Source organism: Python bivittatus, unplaced genomic scaffold (assembly GCF_059951505.1).
Source record: "Python bivittatus isolate LINGU-HERP-01145 unplaced genomic scaffold, Pbiv_v1 ctg000320_np1212, whole genome shotgun sequence".
Classification (NCBI taxonomy): domain Eukaryota; kingdom Metazoa; phylum Chordata; class Lepidosauria; order Squamata; family Pythonidae; genus Python; species Python bivittatus.
Window position 1 is genome coordinate 8,461,547 of NW_028277052.1, and position 27,990 is coordinate 8,489,536.

A 27,990-nucleotide genomic window follows, 5' to 3' on the forward strand; every position below is an offset into this window, starting at 1 on the left:
TTACGTTCTCACAGACGTATTTCTTTTAAGCTACCCTACACCAGATATCTTGTAAGCCAAGATTACCTGCACTAGACAGGAGATCCCTTCCAATTATTAGATTCTTTTTATTGTATGCTACTTGTATCTCCCCCCCCCCCATTTCCTAATTAATTAGTTTAACAGTATTTTGAAGTTACTTAGCCAATAATACATTACCAGAAATCATTGCTGAACATTTGTGGTTTAACCTGAACTGGCACCACATTACTCGTTTTCATTCACTCACCCCAAGGTGGTAGCTCTGGACAATAGCAACAGTTTGATAAAATTGGAGTGGCATTAAAGATTATATAATTCTAGCCAAATACAGGAAGCATTCTACTGTCACCCAAATGTTCCCAAACTAGAAAAGGAGAGGTTGTGTGCTGTAATTTTTAAGATTGGCTCAGAATGAAGAAGTTCGCATTTAAGACCTATTTCCTTTGCTGTCTTTTAGTCTAATTTAAGCTCCTAAGGCAGGGAGATGGATAAGAGTGAATGTAGGCTGCTGTAGATTTAATGGGGTATAGCAGCTACAGAAGAATGGAAAATACTGCTTCTCTCTTGTTGAGCTCTCTGGTTGGAAGACCTTCCTTTTTTCACACACGCTATGCTACGAGATCTCTCTTCTCTGAGCTATATTCTTAATATGAAAAGCATGAAAGTGTCGAGGTAAGAAGATAAATGATCTTTCCCTCCATTTGCTTCTAATGCCTCTTCCAGACCTCCCTTGTTCCGGCTTCTTCAGTGTGACTAAGGATAAAAAGGAGACAGAATTTGGGGACAAGGGTGGAGGAGGTGGAGAGACATTTCACAGATTGCAAAGCTTGCAGTTATTGTTGTTTTTTTGTTTTTGTTTTAAATTACTTAGCTCTCTGTCCTGGCTGATTTTCATCCCTTCATAAGAAAAATGAGTATTCTCCCAACCTGGCCCTCTGTCCAAGGTGAGGTTAGTAACCAGGCCCTAACCAGGCACACCAGATCCAGAGATATGGAATGAAACAGTCACAGCTGTCCTTTAAAAAATACATGCCATTTAATAGGTAAAGTGTCCATAACAAATGTATAGCATAACTCCTGCCTCTGAGCATATTCCTGAAGTGAACAGAGTTGTGAGTTCACATTTGTGCATTGTTAATTTTAACATTCAGTTCAAGGTGACGTTATTTCAAAACAAGAGAGAATATATGATGTTCCAATTGTACTCTTAAGAGACTATACAGTGCTAAAAAGGCAGCCTATTATTTTCTCTCTGATAGTCAATAGTAGGTTCCCCCCCCCCCAACTGCAGTAAATTTATGCTTTAATAATGTTAGGAAAGATGTTTTCAAAGTACAGGTAGTCCTCAACCTACAACCACAGTTAGGACCGGAACTTCCATTGATAAGCGATGCAGTCATTAAGTGAGTCGTGCCCAATTTTATGACCTTTTTTGCCACAGTCGTTCAGCAAATCCGGTTTCCCCCATTGACTTTGCTTGTTAAATCCCCTTGGGGAGGTTGCAAATGGCAATCGTGTGACCCCAGGATGCTGCAATTGTCATAAATACATGCCGGTTGCCAAGTACCTGAATTTTGATCACATGACCACGGGAATGCTGCGACGGTTGTAAGTGCAAGGATCGGTCATAAGTCACTTTTTTCAGCGTAGTTGTAACTTTGAATGATTGTTAAACGAATAGTCGTAAGTCGAGGACTACCTCTAGTTGGTCCTTGTTTATAAACATGCATTTATTTAGCTATATAAAAACCTATAGTTTTCATAAGGTTTTATATAATGTGCACTTTTGAGTCAGTTTTGACCCCAGGCAACTGCCTAGACTAGTCCCTGAAGTTTCCTTGGCAAGGTTTTTCGGAAGTGGTTTGCCCTTGCCTCCTTCCTAGGGCTGTGAGAGAGTACCTGGCCCAAAGTCACCCAGCTGGCTTTGCACCTAAAGCAGGACTAGAACTCACAGCCTGCCAGTTTCTAGCCTGGTACCTTAAGCCAATACATCAAGCTGGCTCTCCTTATATAACTACTGGGCATATACTTTGTGTGTGTGTAGCCCATTAGGCCTTTAACTATAGCACAGAGCAGCTTTTTAGACTTGTTCCCAGCTTTCCCCAGATACATTGGACCATACTGCTTATCATCATCCCCTGCCTACAGGCTATTATGTGGCTGAAATTCAGTCTGCATTATATACTGAACTGGGACCTCTGAGTTCGTGGAGAGCATTATATATATATTTCCCTTTAAGCTATGCTTTCTTCTCCTTTCTATGCAACTGCTTTTAGGTGTGAGAGCTGAGCAAGCAAGGCTGAATACCAGGATCAGACAAGCCCATTATACCAACGCAGGGCAGGTGCCTACAACCACTAAAAGCAGCTTGTTATGAAGAAAGGATGGAAGAGAGATTGTGTAGAAGCTGACAATCACAATTAGGGTTATTTCCTATCTGCAAGCAAAGCTTCAGATCTTTTCAAGACATTTCTTTGTAAACTCTTAGTGCATTTTGAGTCCCAAAAGTGCACCTTGGTGCAGCTTGCACAGCAGGCTACCACATGAATTGTAGATAGATAAAATAATTCCTTAAATCTCATGTATTACTAAACATGTTTGTTGTCAAGCATGTATGAATTAGGTTTGTACCACAATTGATTTGATCTGACAGTTTATATTGGCACCTGGGGAACATTTCACCCATTTGTGTAACTAATTCAAGTAATGAAAGTTTGGGGGGGGGGTCCTCTCCCCTCAAAGATAACAGAATGAATGGGGGGGGGATTCTAAGAAATGTTCAAATTTTGTTTCACATATGTTTTGCATTTTCCTTTGTCAGTAGAAATATTACTGGTTTTCCACAAAAGTAGCTGTACTACCCCTTGTTAGAGTTAAATATTAAGGACAAATCTAAGGGTGAGGCACCTTTCACTAATTTTAAACATTGCAGCAGTTCTCAAGTCCCCTGCTTGCTGTCTGTCTGTCTGCTGTTTCGATGCTCTCTTTCTGCTCACACCACTCCTCCTTTGTGTAAGCTGGATATTTGGAATTCTCACTGACAATGTAAGTGTTGGCAGGGTGCGAAACATTCAATATTGTCACTGTTTTATTTCTAACACAGAAGATTCCCTCTTGGTCTGGAGAAAGATAATCTAAGATCTTGAGAGGAAAGGTTATTTTCCCTAATGAAGAGTTCATGGCAGGGGTGGTGGGGAGGGTTGAATGAATAAATAAATAATGGGCAGGGGGAGATATTTAGTAAGACCTTCTCTTCAGTCACAGTGCTTTCTTTCTTTTCAGGAAACAGAATGTCATGTAACTTGTACTTTGACTCTGAGTATCCCAACCCAGGGTTCTCTCTTCCTGATTCTCATGCATTGAGATCATGCTTTTTATGAATTAGGTGAATTTGCTTTACGTGAACTTTGCAGCCTACTGTGGATATACCCACTCTGAAAATTTAAACATGCTGCTCACTGGAATAGCATCCCACGTTGCCCTAAGACTTTGCCTGTCTTGATAAAAATAAACAGTTGAAGCTAGTGGATTCAGATCCTTATTTCAGTCATACCTACATTTTTGTTTATTTTTAGATGTGTATCCTACCTTTATTTTGCATAACTCAAGGCAGTGTCCATAATGCTCCCACCTATTTTCCCTACAGCAACAACCCAGTGAGGTGGGTTGGTTTGAGAGGGAGTGTCTGGCCCAAAGTCACCCTAAAGGAGGACTAAAACTTATGGTCTCCTGGTTTCTAGCCTGGTGTCTTAACCACTACACCAAGTTGGCTCAAACACAATGAAATTACATTAATATTCCTTCTGAATATATCCTGTCTTTTCACCATCTGCAGATTTTGGCATATTTTAGCAGTTGCAATCATGGGCTGGGGAGGAAGGGAGGGGGGAGTTGATTCTAGCTTAAGAAAACTGCCAAGAAGCATTGATGTTTACCATGAACATATCCAAACAGCTGAAGAATTATTTCATAGGATTCCAAAACAGCAGAGATGTCATAAATCATTCTAGCCATATTTACTTGTTCTGTTTAGCAAATACTCTTGTTAGCCTTATTTAAATCAGTCTTAATTGGTTTCCCCAATAACTTCATCAGATGCCTGTTAAGACATAAAACTAGAGCTGTCTCTTTATGTTTTCATCTTTTTTCCCCCTGCCTGTTATAATTAGGACTCACCCAGAAGGAGAAAGGCAGTGGGCTGTCTTTTATTAGTCTCTCCCCCATCTCCCTTGAGATGATGGATGGAACTGCTTTCATGCAAACTCTCTGGTGTCCCTTGGTTTGAATTGCCATGTGTACTGAGTCATCTCTGCTCTTGTGGCTATTCCCTCCTCCTCCTCCCTGTTGATTCCGTTGCTTGGTTGATGGACTAGAAATGACACGAGGCTTTCCAAGGATGGGCTGGCCTCCATTTAGCCTCTAGGAGTCACCTGAGCAGAGGCGTGGCTCTGTGAGGTGGAGCTGGACAAGCACAGCTTGTTCCACAAGGGTGAGTTCCTTGGGAGGGGCATCCTTGGTTACAGGCAAGGCAGAGCCAGTGGGTGTCCCAAGGAGGTGCTTAGCTCAGCTCCAGATACAAAGCTGTGCAGAACAGAAAGCCACAGACTCTTAACTAGAGGGGCAAGCTCAACTTGGGGGGTGGGGGGATGGATATCACTCCTTGTGGACGTATGTGGTGAGGACTTTCTGCCGTGCAGTTGATCTCTCCCACTGCTGGCTGTAAATCCTCTGTAGCTGGAATGCCAAACCAAGCTGATCAGAGAAACTCCACAGATTTCTTTGTACAGCAAGCTGTTGGGCTCTGCAGGACTGATCTACTTGGAGCTTTATTCTTTTGCCTACAATAGGGGACAGAAAAGGTAAGACCGTGCTGCTGGTTTGTCAGATTGTCTCTTTTTGGGGGAGGGGGAGGCAGATACATGTAGACATTCTGCTTGCCGACCTGTTTGTTTCTGTACATCCAAACTGATGTAATACGGTGTTGGATACAGGCATTGATTAAAAATAACCCTCTTGTGTGAGATGTTTACAAGGTACTTGGAGGAGGCTGTTTTCTTATTTGATCCCAAGGAGTATGATAAGTGATGTCAACATGATCTGATCAAACATGCTTCAAAAGATGATAGAAAAATGAAGTGGTTTGTTTTATTGGCATCAGTCATTCCATTCTTTCCTTACTGATACATGGGGAAAGAAACACCAAAACCTGTTACTCAGGAATACTGAATGTTGTGTGAGATTATAACTGTTGTATCTAGAAAAACTAGTTTTCTTGTTGTTTTATAGCAAGCAGGATTGTTGGATCTGTGCCCTACAACCATTTGCTGGGCTTGGAGGCTTCCTTGTCAAGCCAATAAAAGCTTTTTAAGAAGCACTATTTCCCCTGGCTTGTATTAATTATAGACTATACATTGCTGTAATTATTTGCCTTGTCATAAATATCAGTCCTTGGGTCTCTTGGAATTGTTGGTACATATTAACTCCACTGTGGAAAAACAAAAGCTTTATTAAAGTAGACATGAGCTCACAGCAAACCTCTAGAGATGTTGGAGACATTGGAAACTACTTAAACCCTTTTCATTTGTATTTATGAAAAACTTTAGGGTAAAAATTCAGGTCAGAAAAAGACACCCACCATTTTTTGTCCCCACCTTCCTTCCTTTTTCACTCTCAGCTGTAGAACGTTTAAAACTTTCTGATCAAGTCTTTGTAGCTCTAGATCAAAACAGCTGCAACACAATCTATGGTATCATAAAACACCACGGAGTATCTGCATTTATTTCTTTTGCATATCAAATCAAAAACATTTTTAAAGTAATGTAGGAGGGGAAACAATATATTTGTAGCCTCCTCTAATTGCCATTGTTCTAACACATTTTTAAAAAAATTTAAATGCTTAAGTAAGCCTTGCTTATTTAAAAAGGACCCCTTGTTTCTGTTTCTACAGTGAGCCCATCTGCATCTTGACTTTTCCTGGGTGGGTTGCTGGAGAAAAATGAGTTTGTAGATGATCATCATACAGTAATAATTTTTAACTTATAATGCAAGGAATTTTTAAAAATCACATTATTTAAATAGTGGTCATGGCTAAATATTTCTACTAATTATTGGAAATATGTCTTACAGGTGATACCTTAGCATAATGAAAAACCAACCCTATTTCAGATCAATGGTATTCTGCTTGAAAAAATATTTTCTAAAATAGTGAGTTATTTTTTCTCCTTTTTTCCCCCTGAAGCATTTAAAATGGCTCTACTTGAATGAGATGCATATGGACAGCCCTTGAGTGAAACTCAGAAACCTCTTTTTAGAAACATCTAACTTTGAGAGCTGCATTCTTCCCATCTTTATTATTTCTACTCAGATATAAATATTGGCTTTGCTCCCTTGGATTTTCTGTTTGTGGCTTTTTATAGTGAGAACAAGCAGGTCAGTTTAGTTGTTCTAAGTGCTTTCTTAAGGAATCTAGGGCAGCCTTAATAGATAAATTATTTTTATTGGTTTTGAATGATGAATATAGTATAGAAATATATTAAATATATACATAACATAAATGATATTATGATACATGGCTCTGTTAAAGCTAACCCCATAGGTATTCTAGATTCCCAGTGAAAACCCCCCCAGAATTTAGCTCTACAGCTGTGAGAAACACATTGGCCACATGGTATGGGGAGAGCTTAATGCTATATCATAGTACAGTGCTATATAAAAATGGATCTGAGCAAGGCTAGTATGGTCACACAGAGAAGACTGGAAACTAATGTTTTACTAACTCTGCATACAGGTTTGGTCCAAACTGGTATTAATGCTAACTTAAGTTTTAAAGAAGCTAGTCAAGATAATTATCTATACTTTGAATATGGCATTCTTCTCCAAACTATGGTTAATACCAGCCACTTTGTGCCTTGATTCAGATAAGAAATAATCATGGAGAGAATGGGGAAAATCCATAAATGTGTGTCCATAAAACTAAAATATAGCTCAGTGTTACCTGCAACACCAATCCAGCAGAACTACATATAGCTATACATCTATGTGTGTGTGTGGTTCTATGTCTCTGTGTGTTTTCCATGAAACCTCATATGTATTTCCTTGATTTCCATTTTTAGAAAATGACCAAATTATGTAAAGAAAATATATAAGAAAATAGAGAATAGGGTTTTCTTTGTTATATTTGTTGAAATTCTGTCAAGAATTAACTTTATAATATTGAAGTTGCCATGGAAACAAATGCTGCATCTCAAATATGTTTTTGTTTAGTACACTAGGAAAATTCTAATGCTGGAAGAATCCAGATACATTTAGTCTGACTGCAGGTTCTTCATCTAAATGCTGACCTAACCATGGCATTACACTGAATTTATAAGAAAGAAGTGCAAAGTCCAATGTCTTGCTCACAGATTTTGCTGAAGCAGTTTATGAGAAATCATGAGTCTTAATCCAACCCACCTGGAGTATATTAGATTTGAAAAAGCAGAATAAAATGGACTCTTGTGATCTAGCAGGGCTCTTAATGTTCTTCTAGATCTGTAGAGAATCAGAGATTTCAGTGGAGGTTGGATATGGTTTTAAATTCTCTTTTAGGAAAGATAAAAACAAGTTCACACTGAGTTTGATCCATGGTGATTGCATGGACACAACTATGCAGTTTTCTTGGCAGAAGTATAGAAATAGTCTACCATTACCTTCCTCCAGGATAATTTTGATTCTACCCGAAGCCTTGGAATTCCCAGGCCATCTCCATTCAAGTACTAACAAGTTTGACCTTGCTTAGCTTCCAAGCCCAAACAAGGTTGGCCAGGTGCTGCCTTTTAGAGTTAATGGTTGAATCCAAAATACAGATCAGTGTGCTGCTGAAGTAAGATCTACACCCAACTTGGCCATGAAATTCATTGAGCATTTTTGTTTCTGTTTTTTTGAGTGAGTCAGTAACTCTTCTAACTCCTGCCCACCTGGCAGGGCATTTGTGAAGATATAATGGGTGGGGACATGTATGACATCATTAACTTTTCTGAGGAAACATGAGATATACTAAGCTTAAATGACACAGTCAAGCTACACTGACTGAAAACTCAACCATAACTGATTTAATTAAAACAGTTCAAAATGTTTCATTGTAAAACCAATTTATATTGATTTCTAGAGCAATTCCATACTTAATTTGACTTTAATTTATTGAGTTAACTATTTAGTTTGTGTTTAATAGAACAACTCCTTAAACTGATTGGTTTGGAGCAGTCCCACCCCACCCCCCTTTTGTTGCTCATAAAAATAACCTTGGAAGGGCATTCTGTGTTCAGGTATGCAGGAGAGTAGAGGCTGTTTTAATCATGTGTGCCTTTTTATTACTGCTTAGCACTCTTGGACTCGCAATCTTTAAATTGATTGATCCTTGTTTTAGCTAGCTTGATATTGATTTGTAATGAATATTATTTCATTATTGAAACAAGGTTCAGAGCAACTTAAAGTGCTGTTTTGCAGGCAGGTTTTATGAAATACTTCATCAGCTATTGAGCAAAACAACTTTACTAGAAAATATTAAAGATAATAGAGATATACTGTAGTAAATACTTCCATGTGGAACATTATTTCATCAAGCTGTGGAATAACACAGCAAGAGGGTTTAATTAACTTTGCTTATTTTCTTGTTACCCCCCCTTCTCCCCTCTCTCCCGTATTTTATTTTTATGGACAAAAAAATTGAGAATGTGTTGGCTGATTTTTCATTTAGACACACATATCTTAGATATTATTCAGATTCAGACATTGGAATAATCCAAACTGTGACATTTTATTGAACTTTAAAATCAAGTAATGTAAATTAATATAAGATTGGACTATATCAGTTTTCTTGGTTTAATATTTAATAGTGTCATGCTATTATCTAAAATAGCTCAGCACGTTCAGATCACAAAGTAGAAGGTACAGCCCTGGAATGTTAAATGTCACAATTTCTCCTTGAAGTTTTTATAGGAAGATAGAAGATTAGAACCAGTAAATCTTATCAGAATTCTTAAATTTTGCTTATTTGACCAAAAGAAGGTTGAAAAACTAATTTTGTACAAAATCCAGAGCAGCCAAATGGATGGATCTCCTAGAGATTTAACTGGTTTTGTTTTCCCATAACATCAACTGCAATCTGTTTGGCTTTAATGTCCATCTCCCCCCCAAAAAAGAAACCTTAAAAATTCACCTACCTTTAATTCTGCCCTTTTTTCAATCATCAAAACAGTTTTTTTAGTCAATAGGAAAAGAGCAAGTTAAAAAAAATGATTTCAACTGGCAATACATTTCTTGTCTCCAAAGATTTGCATTATTTAATGTTGCTCCCTGAAATGTTTGTATTCTGTCTCTCATATATGTATCTAGATAAAGCATTGAGGAAGAAAACCTGCATATTGTAGGAACAGGGTTTTCTTCCCCCAGAATAATTATATATTCACATTTCTCAGTCATGACTGTAACTGCATGTATGTCCTCAAAACAAAGGTCAGTATTTCACACAGGAACAAAGTTTATAAATAAGTTGGAATACATCTTGTTTCTATGTATTCCACGTTGATAGACAGACATGTTCAACTTTGGTCTTGACAGGTATGTAATTGCTATCCTATTGATACATTAATAATGACATTACTTCCTACATATAATTTAAATTATCCTGTTGGACAACAACTTGTACTGCATGATATGAGAATTACACATGTGTATGGACAGACAAGTTATAATGAAATTATTCACAGTACTGGCTAAATAGTTAATCTATCTTGTATATTCCAAGAGTTGGCTTTTTAGCTCTTAACTCAAAAGTCAGAGCTGAATTAGTATTTGCAAGGTTCATGACACTCTTGTATTGATTCCTCAATCTCATTTCAACTAAAAGCAGAACATTGTTGTTGTTCTTTTTAAAATATTAGTTACACACTCACATTTAATTGGGATAATGTGTACCACTCATAGAATTCAGACTTCTTTATTACATGTTAGAATAGCCCCATTTAAAATGTAGTGATTTATATTTGGTGGTTTAGAGTCCTTGTATAGTTTAAATAAGTAATACTTATTAGATAAGTAATAGGTAAGTAATACTTTGAATTATTTTTTCTTTTGTTGCTTCATTTTTGTTACCAGACTACTTTTGTCTGCTTATGTCATGCAATCACATATGATTTAGTGATTGTCCCTAATACAACAGTTTTCTCACAGCAGGAGGGGACAGTAGCATCACTCATTAATAGGAAACTCAACCAAAATGCTGATAATGAACTCAAAATGTGGGTCATTCTCTGTGCACATAGATAATTCTGTATTAGCACCCCCATTGCCATCTGGGAATCTAGGAGAAGGGCACTTTTTAAATGCATTTCTAAATGCCACAATTTGCTAAGATGTGTGTAGTTTTAATTAATCAGTGAACTCTTGCAATTATTGTCACTTGATCTCATGAGCTGATTGTAAAGGCACACCTGTCCTCAAAAGCAGTTGCTGTGTTTTTGTCTTGAAGAGAAAAATGTGCAAATGTGATTTTAACAGGCATTTAACAGCCAAACAGAGTAATCCTGTATTCCAGCAGCCGATCACTACTCTGGTACAGCTACCAATAAATGCCCTCTTCTTGAAGATGGGAACTTCATTTCCCTTTCTTTAGTCCTCTAGCTTATCCTGTTTTGATTTCTCAGAAGTCACAAAAAGAGGCTCTAAAACAAATCTTTCAAAGCTCTCAGGTAGAATCAGTTTGGTCTTGGAGACTTAACTTTGTGGTTGTATTCAGAGTCTGACCAGTATGGAATTTGGTGGAAATCTGTTCCTTCCCTGTCCAGCACAAATCTGTGTCCTAATTTGGCTACTGTGTTGGTGGGAATGTGCTGTCATAACAGATGCACTGGCAAATCTAATCTGCAAATTAGTGCTGGCTTATTTTGAGTGACAGAGCTGTGCCTTATGTTCTGCTGCTGGCGTAGTCTTACAGCTCTTCAACTGGCAGATCTTGGGTGTAAGATTGCATCATTTGAATATTTAAAGACTGTGAAGCTCTTCAAAAGGATGCTTTTGTTCAACAAAGATTCAACTACGTCCACAGGCTCCTTGCTTCTTAAATTGAAATGGATGCTTTGCTTCAGTTTCCCTGCCTTGCTTGCCTTCTCTGTGGCTTCATCCAATGCTTGCAATATCTTCTTAAAATCATCTCATATAGGTCTAATTTATTTACTAATACCCAATAACTCTTTCTGCATTATAGAAGCCATTATGAATTCATTAGACTGAAATTGAAGACATATCTAGACTTAATAATAGGCTAGGTATGTAAAGTTACTTCCAATCATCATCACAAGTAAAAACAAATTTGATAACTCTTCAGTCCCTGTAAGGTTACAAACAAATATATCTTCTTCCCATTACCAATCCCTTATCTATAAGTAAATCCATAAATCATCAACTTTTCCGTCCTGGTATCAGCAGAATGTCTGTAAAGGGTCAGCAGAGCTTTATAAAAAACATGTCTTATTTTAACCTTGATCAAACAAACCAACTTTATATTCCTTTTACTTCTAACTATCGTGATCTTCAGTTCATTCAGAAGTTGCCATAGGATTTGGTCTCTCTTCAGTTTTTCTTTTTCCCATCACAGAAGTTTCTTTGAGGCTTTAACAAACCTCTTTTGTAAATCTAGTAAAAAGTCATTATCCAGGTCATTGTCTTAGTTTGTCATTTGCATTTCCATTTTGGATTTCAAAGCTTTAACCAGCTTCTTTTGTATATCCAGTAAAAAGTCCTTATCAGGGTCATTCTCTTGGCTTGTCATTTGTAATTCCACTTTAACTGCCTTCTCTATCTTGTAATCCACACTTTTTTTTTTTTAATTATCCAGTATTTCTGGTCATAGTATTTCTGCATCAGATTTAATATCTTTTGGACATAGTCTATCCATAGAAGCAGATATCATTGCTGACATTTCTGATATTGTAGCTACTAATGTCTGACCCCATTCTTCTAAAATCTCCTGAAATATTTCTAATGCTACAGCATTTTGTGTCATTTTGTAAAGCCCCATACTAACCAAATATCAAAGGTCTTTATGCTTGTTTTCCCCTTTTCCTTTTCTGCCTGGAATCTTTAGTCCTCTCTAGTGTCCAGTTTCTGAAATCATAAAGTCTCCAATTTCTGTTTTGACTTAGATAGACAAAACACTCTGGTTCCCATGAAGTGCTGCTTATTTTGTTTAATTATAGTAAATCTTATAGTAAAAGTCTCAATGTTCCAAAGTTGTCTGGACCCTTAATTTGTTTATAACTTTCTTGGATCAAACTCTTATTTAGCTTTTTGCAGTTTATTTCCAAGTCTTTAAATTCTTAAACTTATAATTAATTTTCTTTTGTTCAAGAAGAAAAGTAAGTTCACCAGGTGGCCTTTCAAACTTGTCATTCCGAAGATCTCTAATAGCCTTAGAATAGTAAATAAGCGATTTCCGAAGTGATTAGAAAGTGAGGTTTGCGAACTTTGAAAGGCTCTGCTGTGGCTGTGAACATGATGGCTGATCCCTTCATCTCCTGGCTCTCAGACCTGCAGGAGTTCCTTGTGGGGAGCAGCCATCTGGAGCACATGTGGGTAATCTCCCATCCTCTCCTTATTCAGAGAGTTCCTGCGTCTAATTGCTGGTTCTTTGGTCTTTCCTGCGGTCATCGTCCCTCCCCTCTGTTGGAGACATGCTTAGTTTGCCATTCCTCCACTGGAAGTCCTGCTTTTATTTTCTTCCTGAACTAATTTGGGCAGGGTATATTTCAATGTATTGTAAATAAAACTTTGGGGACAAAAATGTTCTCTTATAAAGCTATGACACTTGTGCAGTTCGTTATTGCTGACAAAATCCTTGCCATTCCTGCATAGGATTTTGAATTCCTCAGGAGGAAAATTGTAAATTCCATTAGGCCACACCTACTCTTATTTGCCAAGTGATATCCTGTAAGTTCCAAAAATCAGGAGTCTGGTAGCACCTTTTCTGACTAACTCTGTTGAAAGGCATAAGCTGCAGCTCAGAAAAGCATATGCCTTTCAATAGAATGTGTTAGTCAAAAAAGGTGCTACCAGACTCTTCCTAATTTTTGGCTACTGTAGAGTAACATGTTGAAGTCTAATTCTAAGAAAAAGGAATACTGAGGTGGTTACACAGCTGCTTTTTCAAAATGCCCTTTCTGAAGGAATGGACGAACCTTCTAGTTTTCTGTTTGTTCTGTCTTTGTCATGGTTATAAAACATCTAGACTAAAGGTAATGTTTGTAGTCAGCCAATTCTCAAAGAATACAGTCATGATTTTAGCCAGGTTCTTCTGTCCTTGAAGCCTATTGTGCTCCATTGTTGTAAAATCCTAACTGTATTTTTTTTAGACCATTCCATTGAAAAAGATTCAGTGTGGTAAATGGTGAAGTGAAAATTGTCAGTTACCCTCATTGTAAGTACTGTATCTTCCTTGCCACAATAGCTAGCCTCTCATTTTCTGCAGTCTTTAATACTCTACAGTAATGCCATAGTTGTGACATTTAGACCTAATTTAGATGTAAAATACAATTATATGAATTAAGCTGGCACAGTTTCTTGTAACATCCAAACTATGACTGAAATAGTTGTTCCTGGCCTGGGCTTGTTTAAACCATAGTTTAAATTGAATACAGTCCACTAGTTTAAGAGCAACTTAATGCATAATAAGAAACTGACCAGAGTTGCTGGGAGTTGGGCAGGATATAAGTTTAAAAAAAATTATTATTGAACTGTAGTTAGTTTAGAGCAGAGCAGTTTCCAGTTTTCTTGTAGGTTGTCAGGTTATTCTGTTGTATTAACAATTGTATATTGTATTAACAATCTTCCATTTCTCCATGCAATTAATTAGTGAGATTAAACAGCAAGTTCAAAGAGAGACAGAACATCTATATCCAGATTCCCTCATCCAGTGCCAAGAATAAAAGTACCATATCAGGTCGGTCCATTCCAGGAGTGTCTGCAGGGATGCAAATAAAGAATGGGTGGAGCTTCAGTCACATTGTCATGGCCGCCATTTTACATTTTGACTACACCCTGCAGACACTCCTGGTCCATTCTATAATTCAAGATCAGGAAAGTGAGGTCTCAGTAAACAACCATATTGACCTCGAATAATTCAACAAAGTGTATTCATTAAGCCAGAGGGGGTGATCAAATTTGAATTTTTGTGATATTTCAAAATGAATATCAGCAAAAAGTATACACAGAAGCCTAAGGATTAAGCAAGGAGAGCTGGATCTCACCCACATTCCGTTTCTCTGTGTAATGCTGTTTTTATTCTCCAGAATGTTTGCGAAGGAATGCTGGCACTTTAATAAAGGCTGTCATATTTGCCCCAAATACTGCTTGCATTGCTTCCATAATACTATCTAGGGTATTCTGAGATGTTAAAAATGGTAGCTGATAAAAACAAAGAACTAAGGGAAGTGCTAATGACTTTACCATTATCCTCAAAAGGGAAGGAAAGGAGAGGACCACTCTTCCCTTGTCATCAACCACTTCTCCTAAGTTTACGCTGTCAGTGTGTATCCATCAGTGGCACTTCTCACAAACTTCTGTGCAATTGTGCAATTTTTTCCCCCTAACAAATTGAAAATCAGATTAGCTGCTCTGTTCCCTGATACAAGTGTCTTTGCCTTGGAATTGCCTGTGTCTCAACACAGTGTTGAGTTATGTAAAATAGCACACTGTGTAATGAATTTGAAATTAATTCAGGATGCTTTCCTCACCTCAAACTCTGCTGTAGTTTGATTGCCACAGCAGCCTGTTTGAAGAGTCAGTGATTTACTCCTTTTTGCCTTGAAGGAGCACAAGCCCAGATAACCTAATTACTCATACTACCACCCAGTTGAACCTTGATAACTTCCTGATAGTAAAAAGCTGGAGACATAGGAAATCCTTTGTGGCTTTTATTTCAGTAAAATATCCCTAGAGGTTTGCTTCCAGACAAAGGCAGTTCAGGCTCTTTCATAGGCCAGTTGCTTTTAAAATGTGGTCTCCTTCAAGTCAAGTTTGACTTCTGCTGAGTTCCATCTAGATTTCTTAGCAACTGAGTTTGGAGTTGAAATTGAAACTGTGTGTCCTGAGTATTGACTCAAATATATATATATTAGATGTATTGACATAGAGCTATTTACTATTCATTAAAGGATAATTACCATAAATATAAATCTCTAATGCATTATCTCAGTGGAACTTTATTTTAATACAACTGGGAACTTGCAGTCAAATTTAGATTAGAAGAAATGAATTACATTCTTGGGGGTGGGAGAGAGAATGAAAGCCCTACTTCTTCAGTTGCTGTATATGCACTGCACTATTTTCTCATTTTATAGCCATATATTACTTGCATACTTGTGGGTTATCAGGATACTTGAGTATGCGAACACTCAAGATTTATGCTTCTAAAGATCCTACTCGGTAATATGCAATTAATAATGCTGAAGAAATAGCAATTGCTATTCAGTTCTTGGGTTTCTTCCTATTGATTGCTGTTTCCAGGAGCAATTTTCCATATCATTGCTGGCTGATAGGAACTTACATATTTTATTGTTGTAATGGAAATAAAACAATAGATGTCCAAAGTAGTGTCATTTTTTCAAGATCAAAGTTATGAGATTATTTCCTGATTTTCTGTTAAAGCTTGTGCTTCATATTTCCTTAAAAAAGGAAGCATATAGCATCAAAATCATACCAAGATGAATACAGAAATAAAAATAAAAAAGAGAATCATCTAGTAATAAAATATTACAATAGCTGAGCACTAATTGGAAAAAAAAAAAGATATACAAATATGCAATTTTATCAAATTCCCTACAGTATAAACATACCAACTGAAAGAAGATAATAGTATGTAGCATATACCTGTGTGTGTGTGTGTGTGTGTGTGTGTGTGCGTGTGTGTGTGTTTATCCCCCGCTCTTCAAAATTGGTATCCCACATACTGGGACTGGACTGCCTATCATTAAACACAGCCATCTAACCAACAGTGATTGATAGCAAAAAAGGAGGGCTGGATTGTCACATGGCTCTAACCAGGCATGTTCTCTCATCAGGTGCCTGAACTTAAGTCAGAATGATCTAATTGTATATCTTGGAAATGCCAAAGATTCTTAAGAATGTATCAGTGCTAATGACCAAGCAAAAAGCTAATCAAACATACTGGCTGTGTTTGCACAAACTACTCAACCCCATTTTAGCTTGGTCTGTGTTGTGGGAACTCTGCCTGTGTATTCAGTGTGTCATGCAAACCCAGGAAACTGAAGAAATTATAGTTTGTTTAATCATCGGTAAACATATTGTGCAGACATAGCCGTCAGTGCTATTCATCAGTCATGTAAGTATGGTAAACTGCTGAGAATCATTTTTGTTGAAACTTAAGTTGCATAAACACAGTCAATGAATAAATAAAGTACATAGTGCTATAGAAGCTTAGCAGCAATTAAAACACACCTCCCAAGTTAAACGTTTGTGATGTTTCTGAAGAAGCTGAAAAGTTTTTAATCCTATTGGGAAGAAATGGATTCAGATGCATGCAGTGGAGCAGAATCAATCCTCGGGCTGACCACTGAGCTGTAGTATAGCTGAGCGCAGGGGAACGGAGCATGTCTTTTCCCTTCATGAATGGTTAACCCAGTGCTCAGCTCTGGCCTCCTGCAAATAGATAGGAAAACTATGAAACAAAATATGAGCCGCATCACCTATTCTTATACGCATGTTCTGTCTTTCTTTTCCTTACCTTGCCTTACAAGTATATGGAATTTGCAGCTACTCTTGGTGCTTTCTTTTAAATAAATCTGTTGTTATGGAGCCTGCTTCACTTGAATCAGTTATTTTTAATGATACTGGGAAAAAGAGAAAGAGGAGGTTAAAATGCAGAGAGAGCAACAGTGTTGATTGTTATTGACTACGCTTGTATTAGTAAAATATATTACATCTGAACTGTAATTATCTGCCCCTAAAATGAGGTTTCTGTTTCAATCTGACAGTGTCCAAAAAACACGGCAAGCTTATTACTTTCTTGCGAACATTCATGAAGTCTCGACCAACAAAGCAGAAACTGAAACAACGTGGGATCTTAAAGGAGAGGGTGTTTGGCTGTGATCTTGGAGAACATCTTCTCAACTCTGGCCATGATGGTAAGGAGAAACATGTATAATAGTTTATTTAAAAGAACCTGAAATTAAATTCTGAACAAAAATAGGATTTAACTATAACTAGTATTATGTGCTGCATTAGAATATTCCATCTCCAGTACCTAAATCTACATCTTGATGTTTATTAACGAAGAGTCAATAAACGTCTTACAGCATTTAGAGTGATATCCAATTAGCGCTTCAGTTGTCTGATGGAAAATTTCTTCTGCCCTGGCCATTTTATCCACATCTTCTCCAGGGGCGGGAGTGAGGGAAGGAGGAGAGGAAAAAGAAATTCTTGCATGAGTGAAACTTTGCATATACATAATTAGCTATAAGCATAGATGCCCAAGATTTCCATTCAATTGATAGGTCATATCTGAAATAGTTACATCATTACATCTAGCATTTGTCTAACATCACAATTTTGTGTACTATATAGTGAATCCATCCTGCTTATAATTTTGTATTTTGACATCAGAAAATAGTTTACTATTTTCATAGTGTTTATTTAGAAAAGAACCAGGTCTTTCAGTTTTTCCAGAAGCTACAGATATCAGGAAATCTAGTTTAATAGAATGTTTCAGTGTCTCTAATCAAACTGTCTCATCTTGTTCCCCCTCCCTCTTTAATTTTTGTCATTACTAGAAAAAAAATACCTTAACATAAATAATGCCCTAAGCAACTAGATGCATCATGTGTCAGAATGCATGTTATTGTATCTTCCAGCTTGTGTCTTACGATAAAGACCTTCGTATACATCATATACAAATGTGAGATGGGCAGCTATACAAATTAAATGAATGAATTAATAAATAAATAGCAATAATTCACTTTCATTATACTTTGGCATTTGTATGAATAAGGAATCTGGAGCTATAGAAGAACATAATTTCTCAGAAGGGGGGGTTGCCCTTTCCAAAATTTGTCCAGTTGGGTTTCGAGTGTGGCTTCAGCTGAGACTTCAGGGCAGTGGTGTGGTGATTGTCATCAGGGAATCTCTTACAGCTTTCAGGGGCGCTGCCCCACAAGTCACCATATGTGAGACTCTGTTCATTAAGTTGGGCTGTAGGAATCGGTTGGGATTGTTGCTGTTGTATCAGCCTCCCTGCTGCATAACAACCTCCTTGCCTGAGCTCCTTGGCTCCATTTCTGGGTTGGCAGTGGAGTTCCCCAGACTTATGGCTCTGGGGGATTTCAGTCTACCTTCCCTAGGAATGGGGTCTGAGGTGGCTTAGGAGTTCATTGTTTCCATGACAGCCATGGGGTCTATCCCAGGTCATCCAGAGCCTGAATCAGGAGAGAGGTCACACTCAAATCTGGTGTTCCTATCAGAGCAGTGGCAGTGTGATCTGAAATTGGGGGAGCTTTCAGTGTCCCTCTTGTCATAGTTAAATCATGCCCAGATTTCTGTGGGATTTTCCAGTGCCTCTATCCACTGCAGGGAGCCTGGACCCATTAGATTGGACCAGTGCAGGGAGCTGGACCCATCAGATCTGTCCTGGTGACTGATGGACCCGGGTGGGTTTCAGAGGGAGCTTGGGGTTGTCCCTGTTGGTCTGCTGCGTGATCCATCCGAAGTCTTGGTTGCCGCTTGGAATAAGGGAGAGGCTGAGGCCTTGGATTGGATTGGATTGGATTGGATTGGATTGGATCACACCTATGTGACCTCTCCACTCTTAGGGATCCTGTCACTCCCTGTGGTTTATGGAGGAATTGAGGGAGATGAAGCAGGAAAAGAGATGTTTAGAGTGTCACTGGCACTCAACAAGGGATGAATTTGACCCAACACAGGTTAGTTGTCAGGCCCAGCCCAAGAACAATGAGGCAGTCCAGCCTGGTATAGTTCCTTTATTAGCTTACACTTAACAGACAGAATCTCGCCAGACTCAACCTATGCTAAAGCAGCTATGCCCTGTGAGACTCTAGGGAGGGGCCAGTCTCAGCTTCTTCACCTTCTCAGGGTCCTGCTGCGGTCTGAGGAAGCACTTGCTCTGTAACCCCTCCAGGAATGCTCTCCTGCCCTCCTGATAACCTTGATCCTCCATTCCAGTATCCTCCTCGCACATGCCTTCCATTACATTAGAGCACAAGGCCTACCTTGTGGCGGTAAGGACAGCGAAGCACCAGTAGTTCTCTGCCCTTATTGCAACTGCAGATTGCCACCCCACAGCCCTGTTTTGGGTAACACGAGCCCTCTTGGGTAAAGGGGGTGTGGGGAACCTCTTACAGGGGCATGTGGAGGAATTTGTGCAGCATCTGTTGGATAAAGTCTCTTGGATTCATTCCCAGTTGGACACTGGCCTTGTTGCAGGTCCAGAGGAGATGTCTGGGGAGGAGTCTTGCCCAGTTATCTGAGAACAGTTTAAACCTTTTGGATCTGAGAAAGTGGACAGGGTCCTCAGGACTGTGAGCTTGGCCACCTGCTCTTTAGTTCCATGCCTCTCCTGGCTTGTTAAAGCAGCCCGGCAGGTGTCATGTGAGTGGGTTCTAATAGTGGTTAATTCTTCTTTGAGTGAGGGGTTGTTCCTTTACTTCTTAAAGAGGACTTCGTTTGCCCCCTCCTCAAGAAGCCATCATTGGACCCCACCATTCTAGACAGTTTTCATCCAGTATCTCACCTCCCTTTCTTGGGGAAGGTGGTACAGAAGGTGGTTGCTCAACAGCTTCAGAGAGCCTTGGAGGAAGCAGATTATCTGGATCCTTTTCAGTCAGGATTCAGACTGCGTATGGGATGGAAATGGCATTGGTCACATTTTGGATGATCTTTGGTGTGAGCGGGATGGGAGTTGTGCATCCATCTTTGTCCTACTTGACCTCTCAGTGGCTTTTGATACCATCAGCCATGGTATCCTTCTGGATAGGCTGAGAGGATTGGAGGTGACCAGCATGGTGTTGTGCTGGTTTGCCTCCTTTCTTTGGGGTCGATTCCAGTCGGTGATGATTGGGGAGGAAAGATTCCACCCTTGGCCCCTACTATGTGGGGTGCTGCAGGGTTTGGTACTCTCTCCTCTCTTCTTTAACATCTACATGAGGCCACTGGGTGAGCTCATCCATTGCCATGGAGTGAGGTATCAACAATATACTGATGATACCCAATTACATATCTCTGCCCCTGGTGAATTAAGTGATGCCATGAATGTCTTATCCTGGAGGCTGTGAGGGAACAACAGGCTTCAGCTGAACCCTGGCAAGACTGAGTGGCTCTGAGTTTTGGGGCCCACTGTTTCCAGGACTATGCCATCTTTGGTGCTAGATGGGGTTGCACTCCCCCAAACAGACCCGGGGGGGTCCTCCTGGGGGTGGTCCTAGATTTACGACTCCTGCTCAATGAGCAGGTGGTAATCGTGGTTAGGAGGGCCTTTGCACAGCTTTGTCCTGTTCGCCTGGATCAGCAGGCCCTGCTTATAGTCACTCATGCCCTAGTCACCTCCAGATTGGACTACTGTAATGTACTCTACATGGAACTGCCCTTGAAGAGTATCCAGAAGCTTCAGCTGGTAGAGAATACAGTGGCACGGACAATTATGTGCGCTCCTAAAACAGTGGATGTTACACCTCCGCTCCGCAAGCTACATTGGTTGCCAGTTTGCTTCCGGGTCCAATTCAAGGTGCTGGTTTTAACCTTTAAAGCCCTTCATGGCATGGGACTGGGTTATCTGAGGGACCAGCTCTCCCCGATTACATCAGCCCACCCCATTACATCTGACAGAGAAGGCATGCTGCAGGTACCATCAGCTAGGGACCTACATTTGGTGGGTCCCAGATGATGGGTCTTCTCTGCCGTGGCACCCGCCTTATGGAACATTCTCCTCCCCCCCCCCCAAATTAGATCAGCTGCATCCCTTTTGACATTCCGAAAGTCCCTTAAAACTTGGTTATGTCATGCTTAGATGGCTCCGTTACTGAAGTGGCTGTTCTTAGCCTAGGGTTTGTATATTTTGTTTTTATATTATTTATCTTTTAATATTGGTGCTTATATTTTTATACTGAGTGTTTTATATATGTGTTGTTTTATTGGATTGTTGTATGTCACCCAGAGTCACTTTTTGTTAGATGGGTGACCATACAAATTTGATAAATAAATAAATAAATAAATAAATAAAATATATAATTAAAAGAGTAAGAGGAACTAAACAATTATCTTATTCAAAGTGCTGTGCTGTGGAAGAATCCTTAGTCTCTAGTATAGGATTAGAGCATCATGTGCAATTTGTTATTCAGTCTGATTCAGAATAATGGTTATTCACCTCAGGAGGATAAGGAGCAGGGTAATTCTCTGTAACGTTCCATATCTATAAGAGAGTATCATCTGCTTGGAATATCAATTTTATGTGAAGAAGGGTGGCTCTCTACTAATCAACCTATTTCCCAAGTCAGACCTTACCAAAACATTCCTTGGAGTGTGTGCTGGTCTAGTGGTAGTGAATGAAACCTCAGGGAAGAAATACAATTCAGGCAAACCAATCTTGTGAGTTGTTGCTTAAGATGTGTTTTCAGTAATGTCTTGATGGTACTGTTATTCTTTGTTGTTTCTTCCCTTCTTCTAAGTACAACGTTCCTTCCTTAGACTTTATTTCGTCCCATGGACATTTTGTCTCACGGCATCACCCTAGATTTAAGGCTTATGCAATTAACATACTACATTTTTGCTTAATGATGTAATGCCCCAGGAGGCTCTAAGATGGGTTTAATATTCCTCGTGCCTTTCTTGTGGCTCAGAGCCTGCTTACATTCCACGGGTACTTTAAGTGCTTGATTGGATGAACACCTGCACTATGATAGCTGCTGAAATCCACAAAGGTGTTTTGGTTGACTCTTAAATGAAAGGCCATTTCCTGTAGTTCAGCTTGGACATAACAATAAGGAAAGGAGCTAGGTTGTTGGAGTATTTTAAACACTTTTGTTTGGCTCCTCCTGCCACCTGAAGCAATTAAGCAGACTGAACCATCTACCCATAGATTGCTTAATATTATGCCTGAACAGGGAATTTAACTATTTCCTTTCTGAAGAAGCCAGAATCATGAAATAAGAATAAACCATGCTTTTGCCTTCAGTGGTCCAAGCAATGCAGTAGAGTTCAGCATGTAGTTGTAGTTAATTGTATAATCTAATTATATGACTAAGGGGAACACTAGCAGCTCACTTAATTAACTATCTTTAATTGAAATAGTTGCATTATTTTGGTTTCTTTAACTTTGGACGCCAATTTAACATACTAAATACATGTTTGGAAGCGACCAAGCTTGCTAAAAGAGTACTGATCTTCTAAAAGAAGCTCCCAGCTTGTTCTGCTTTGCTGGCATTCATCATGTTGAAAGGTGTCATGGTGATACAATCCTACAGTTCTGCCAAAATATTGTTGTCCCTATTAAGGAAGCCACCTAGGCCCGTCCATGTTGGAAGATGAAGATAGAAGCAGCTTGTGACTACAGTACTGGTTTCAGTACTAAAGGACAATCCTCTTTAACAAGAAATAGAAGATTTGCTGATCATTCTGCTTAATTAGCGTTTTTCATGGTGATAACAACTTTGCTTTTTCTTCATTAGTTCTGAAATTAAGGAATAGAAGTTATTGATCTTCATATTCCAAGAGGATGAAATTGTGCTGTATTCTAGTTACTTAACAGGAAAATCTGGTTCTCTCAGTCCCTACCTCTTATTTCTTATTTTTCCATAGAGCAGAAACGTTTCATGCATGCAAGAAATGTAGTCATCAGTGACGCAAAAGAAAAGTATTGTTTTATTGGCCATGCTGTAATCTTCACTTTTGTACATTTGTAAAGAATGAGTAATGAAGATTATTTCTGATTCGCGGTTGTGTAATTGTGATGGGCAGCATAAAATGACTTGAGCAACTCCAGGCAGACAGTCTGAGTTTAGAAATCATTGTTGTCTTTGAATTAATCTTGCTTAACTGCCAGCTCTAAAGTCCATCTGCTTGTCAAATCTACATAAAACCAAAGTAATCACTGTCAGTTTGGGCTTAACAAGATCTTTTAAAACATTTCTCCTGTTACTTATAATAGCTTACAACCTGTAATATGTTTTTGCTATTCTCCAAATTATTGTTATGCTAGTTTAGGCCTTTTTAAAATAGATATGCACATTAATTCTAAAGCACAATTGGGTTTAAGATTCTTAACTAAGACCAATTACAGTGCTGACTCTTCTGTTATAAACTTAAGCAGGAATGTTGGGTAAAATTTAGAAAATGTTAAGCATCGCTAAATTCAGTTGGTCTGTGACATTTAGGCACACAATTTTTTATTGCCATTGATTTTGAGCACCCAGGTATTCATTTTAAAATGTCCCTGTTAACCTTGAAGCAGCTTTCAATGTAAGCAAGGCAGGATTGGATCAGTGGTAACTATGGAATTTGTGAAGGGAGGGGGAGACACAGGGGGATTGGTTGGAGACTTAGAGGGAGGGATTTTCACAGAGCATGATAATAGGAGGTAAGCTGCCATTCCAGGAAAAAGGGAACCAGCTATTTAGTGCAGATCTCTACTTTGGACCAATTTCTCCACAGGGTCCTAGAGGCTGTATTGCTGGAAACTTGGCTTCAGACTATTATTAATAAAGACCAGATGCATCTAGAATAAGATCCGTATACAACATGGTGGTAGATGAACGGGAAGACCTACAGGTAATCCTCGCTTAATGATCCTAATTGGGACCAGAATTTCTGTTGCTAAGCAAAGCGGTCATTAGGTGAAACATCACGTGACTGCAGCGCTTACCGGCAGCAGTTCTGGTAGTCCCAGCTGCGGTTGTTAGGTGAGGACCATGCCATCATTAGCGGAAATATCACACTTCTCCTGCCCTGCTGCACTCACCTCCGCTTCAACTCCCCCCCCACCTATCTCCTCTATCTCTGCCCATTTGGCTCCCCTGCACGTTGTCTACCCCTGCCACCCCAACCCCTGCTGACCTTTGCTGTCTTCTTCCTCCCACTGCTGACAAGGTGTGCCCAAGCTGAGGCAGCTGCTGGCCCTTCATGAGGCCTCAGGCAACATCACCAGTGGGAGGAAGAAGACAGCAAAGATCAGCTAGAGGGCACTGCAACGTGAAGTGACCGCAGGGCTGCTGCGACAGCTGTAATTTTGAAGACTGGTTGTTACTACCATTCATTCAGCACTGCCATAACTTTGAACAGCCACTAAACAAATGATCATTAAGCAAGGACTACCTGCAGTATATATTTGAGAAACCTGGTTAGGCAGTGATGAGGATGTAGCCTTGCCCTAGATCTGCCCACATGAGTTTTGGGTCCATCAGCAGCCAGAATACCAAGTAAGGAAGAAAGGATGGGGATGATTGTACATGACATTTTGGTGTTGACCAGTTGTGCCAGTTCTTTAGTACCTGGGTTTGAGTGCCTTTATGTTCCTTCCTGAACTCATGAATCTTATGGTGGACAGTAGGTGGACTGCTCTAATTTGATAAAGTTGGGGGGCTTCAACCTCCAAGCCTTAGAAATGAATCTAGCATGGCTCAGATTTCATGTCCTCCATGGGAACCACAGCCGTGTCCCAGGTTAAAACTAGCTGATTGCATCCAAGTATCAGGACCCAGTTCAGACTTAAATCCTGAAATGAAGGAAAATCCTGAAATCACCTGAAATGTTGTATTAATTCCACCAGAAATGGCAGGATTTTATAAGATTTCCTCCTTAAGTCTTTACAGTTGAATATGCACTTCTATTTCTAGAATGTAGAGTCGTCATTTTGGCATTGAGAAGAGGAAACACAAACTGCCTGCTTTATCTCTCAACAGAAGATGTTTGTAGTGCTCAGCATCCTGCAGCCTCATACTGGTTAAATATACTGAGGTTTCTGCAGATCAGGAAGTATCTAGGATACATGGATGGCAGGTTGCCTAGAAACTGAAGGGCTGAAAATAGCTTCTCGTTTGATTAAGCATTGTTAATTGCAATTTCATGTATAAATAACTAAGATGTTTTAGCACTATCAGAAATTCAGAAAAGTCAAAATCACCTCCTACATCCTAGGTCCCAGTATATCAGGGGAGCACTAGGTCTTATGCCATCAGCATAATATTCCATTTCATCTAATTAGGAAATGTCCCCTCAGTAGCTAGTTTTCTGAGTAGTCCCATGATAGGTGGTGACATCTGGCAGAACTTGTTCTGGGCTTGACAGATCCACATGTAGTACAAAAGGAGCATATAGTGCAGTTTTTACAACAAATGTAACATCTCTCTCTCTCTTGTTTTTTCCCCTGACCTTTTTTTATGATTTTAAAACTTGAGCACTGTATTCATGACTTTTTAATAAAGTGGAAACTTTTCATGTTTGCTTCATAAAAAAACAGCAATAATTATATTTGTGAGATAAGATTTCTAATTCATGAATATTGTGCTTTTAATGTTTGAAAGCTATCCTTGAAATATTATTGAAGGATGATTATATAATCCTCAGTGATACACAAGGAAGCATAGTGGTTTGGAAACATGCCTTATATCAAGATCAAATTTACTAGGTCATAGTTGTGTTGGTTCAAAGAGCAACTTCAGATATTTGAGTGAAGGGAGTTTGTTCCAAAAGAAGTTTTATGCATAGGTGTGAGGATATTCTGAAAGGCATTTGGATTGGGGGGTGGGGAATGGGTCATTACTGCATTAGAAAATGAAGAAGTCTTTTTTATCAGGTGTTTTGTTTGAAGAGCAACATATCCAGTTTAAGAGAAGAAGCCATAAAAGTAGTATCCCGAGTATACTATTCACATGAGTATCAACTTCCCTCTTCATAATATATGGAGTCCAATCTGTCAGTCTAGTATTGGATCTGAATGTAACATGAGAAACCAAGAACACTGTGGTCTCAAACTGACAATTACCTACATCCATCACCCACAGATACATAGAAAGAACCATTAAGGTAAAGGTTTCCTGAGTTGAGCTCAACACCTGGTGCCCAACTAATTATCAGTGATCAGGAAATAAGTACATTTGTTTAATCAAATGTAAGCAGATACATTTATACTGTAGATTTCTTAAATATAAGCAGTGGTGGATATGATGTTAATTCATGTGAAAGATTTTAATTGTATCCTCATATGATGAAAGGTTTTTGAATTAGCCATTCTCTGGCATAGTTGTATGGTGAAAATAGGTCCCCTTATCCATTTTGACAGGGAGACGAGAGAATTAACGTATTGTACATCAGTGGTATCTGGAGGACAAATAGAACTATTAAATGCATTGCCAGCTTAGTCCCCCCCCCTTTTAAAAAAATGCCAAATGACCTATACACCATATTAGAACAACCGTTACCTCTCTCCTGCCCCCTACTTTGAGGGGATTGTTTTCTCTTTTACCTTGATGTTAAATGTTACAGTGAGGTGCCCCTGAAATTTAATGATGACAAATATGGCTCTCTCTGGTGCTGTTTGTTTATAAGGCTAGAACGCTCCAGGAGACCAATGTGGAGGAAACATGCTGAGCTTGTTCTCCGTGACCCAGTGCTTCAATAAGGCAATTCAGAGAGGTGGCAGTGGTGATAGTGGGGACCACTGGGAAGCTCTGGCTATTTTTGTGCAGGGCCCAACTTCTTCCTAGAGGAGAATGGGGTTAACTGAATAAGAGAAGACAATGCCAAACGCTTTATGTGTTCATACAGTCTCTTTAAAAATGAGATCTTAATACATACATCAGTCATCTTTATAGCTTCAACTTACTCTTTTATTTTAAAATATTCAGTAATGGATTAAACCATTTGCAAATACAGATGTGCTTATGGTTTTTGGATTTTCTTCTTGGTTTTGAAATCTATGCTATGCCTTATTTGAGACAAATATTTAAGGGAAGGTTTCACTAGGAATTGGGGTAGAAAAGTTGAGGTTCTTGAATTCAAGACTTAGTAAATAAGGAGGGAGGGAAATAAATGGATGAATGGATGGATAGCAGGGCTTATTGTTTTGATTTTTTAAAAGTTATATATTTTTATGATTTTGGTAGCCCTTTTCATATCTTCTCATTTTAGCAGTTCCTAATACCTAACATGGGCTGCTAGTGAGCAGAGCAACTATTTTCTCAAAAATGCTAGGGCACAGACTCTGATTTAAAAAAATAAATAAAGTACAGTAAATTCATGACAAATAACAGTAACAAACCATTGTTTCTGGAATTCATAATTTAAAAAGGTAATTGCCACAAGTTGAAGTGAAAGAGAAGCAAACTTATAAAAAGTCAAGCAATGATTTTTGTGAACTAGTTAAGATCGCAAGAGAAGCCTTCCTGGATTAGGCCAAAGACCTGTTGTGTCCACCAACCTGTCTCCCGTTAGATAACCCAACACTTATCTCTGCCTGTCTGGGGTTTCCGTTTACACTTTTTTCTTGAACATCCCTTTTAATAATTTTTTGTTAATGTTCCAACTCAGTAAGAGCCTAAAAGTCTGGGAAAGCTGAGACAATGCTACCTGCTATGTATGGATTTGCTTTAAGAACTATTTAGTATCTCTTCTCAGTTACCAATTTATGAGAGTTGGCAGCTTACATAAAAATATATTTTAAACACTCATAAGCATCTGACAAACTTATTTAGTAATGATACCAGTCAGGGGTTAAATGTGTGTACTGTTTTTTTTTTAACCAACAGCAAACACCAGCTGAAAGTGCTGATGTTGGCCATTAAATCTGTTTTATTCCTTTGGGGGGTAAAAGTATGTAGATTGGTTGTTTTGAATGGTTTGCTGTGGGACTGGTTGGTATGCTAGTCTGAATGTTAATATGTGCTAATGCTGCCTGCTTTTCAGTTGATCCTAATCTGTGTT

At 38.9% G+C, this 27,990-nt stretch overlaps 1 protein-coding gene across 2 annotated transcripts in view; it reads left to right on the forward strand.

Moving 5' to 3' along the window:
* Positions 1-27,990, forward strand: part of ARHGAP32 (Rho GTPase activating protein 32) — a 152,922-nt gene that overhangs the window by 108,742 nt on the left and 16,190 nt on the right. The window contains exons 1-2 of one of the 2 annotated variants that reach the window (XM_015887598.3): positions 4,587-4,880; positions 17,046-17,195. In XM_015887598.3, the coding sequence (XP_015743084.1) occupies positions 17,090-17,195 (106 nt within the window). In that variant the 5' untranslated portion in view covers positions 4,587-4,880; positions 17,046-17,089. Of the gene's footprint in view, positions 1-4,586; positions 4,881-17,045; positions 17,196-27,990 lie in introns of those variants that run through there. The other variant, XM_007425400.4, reaches the window with a different exon arrangement.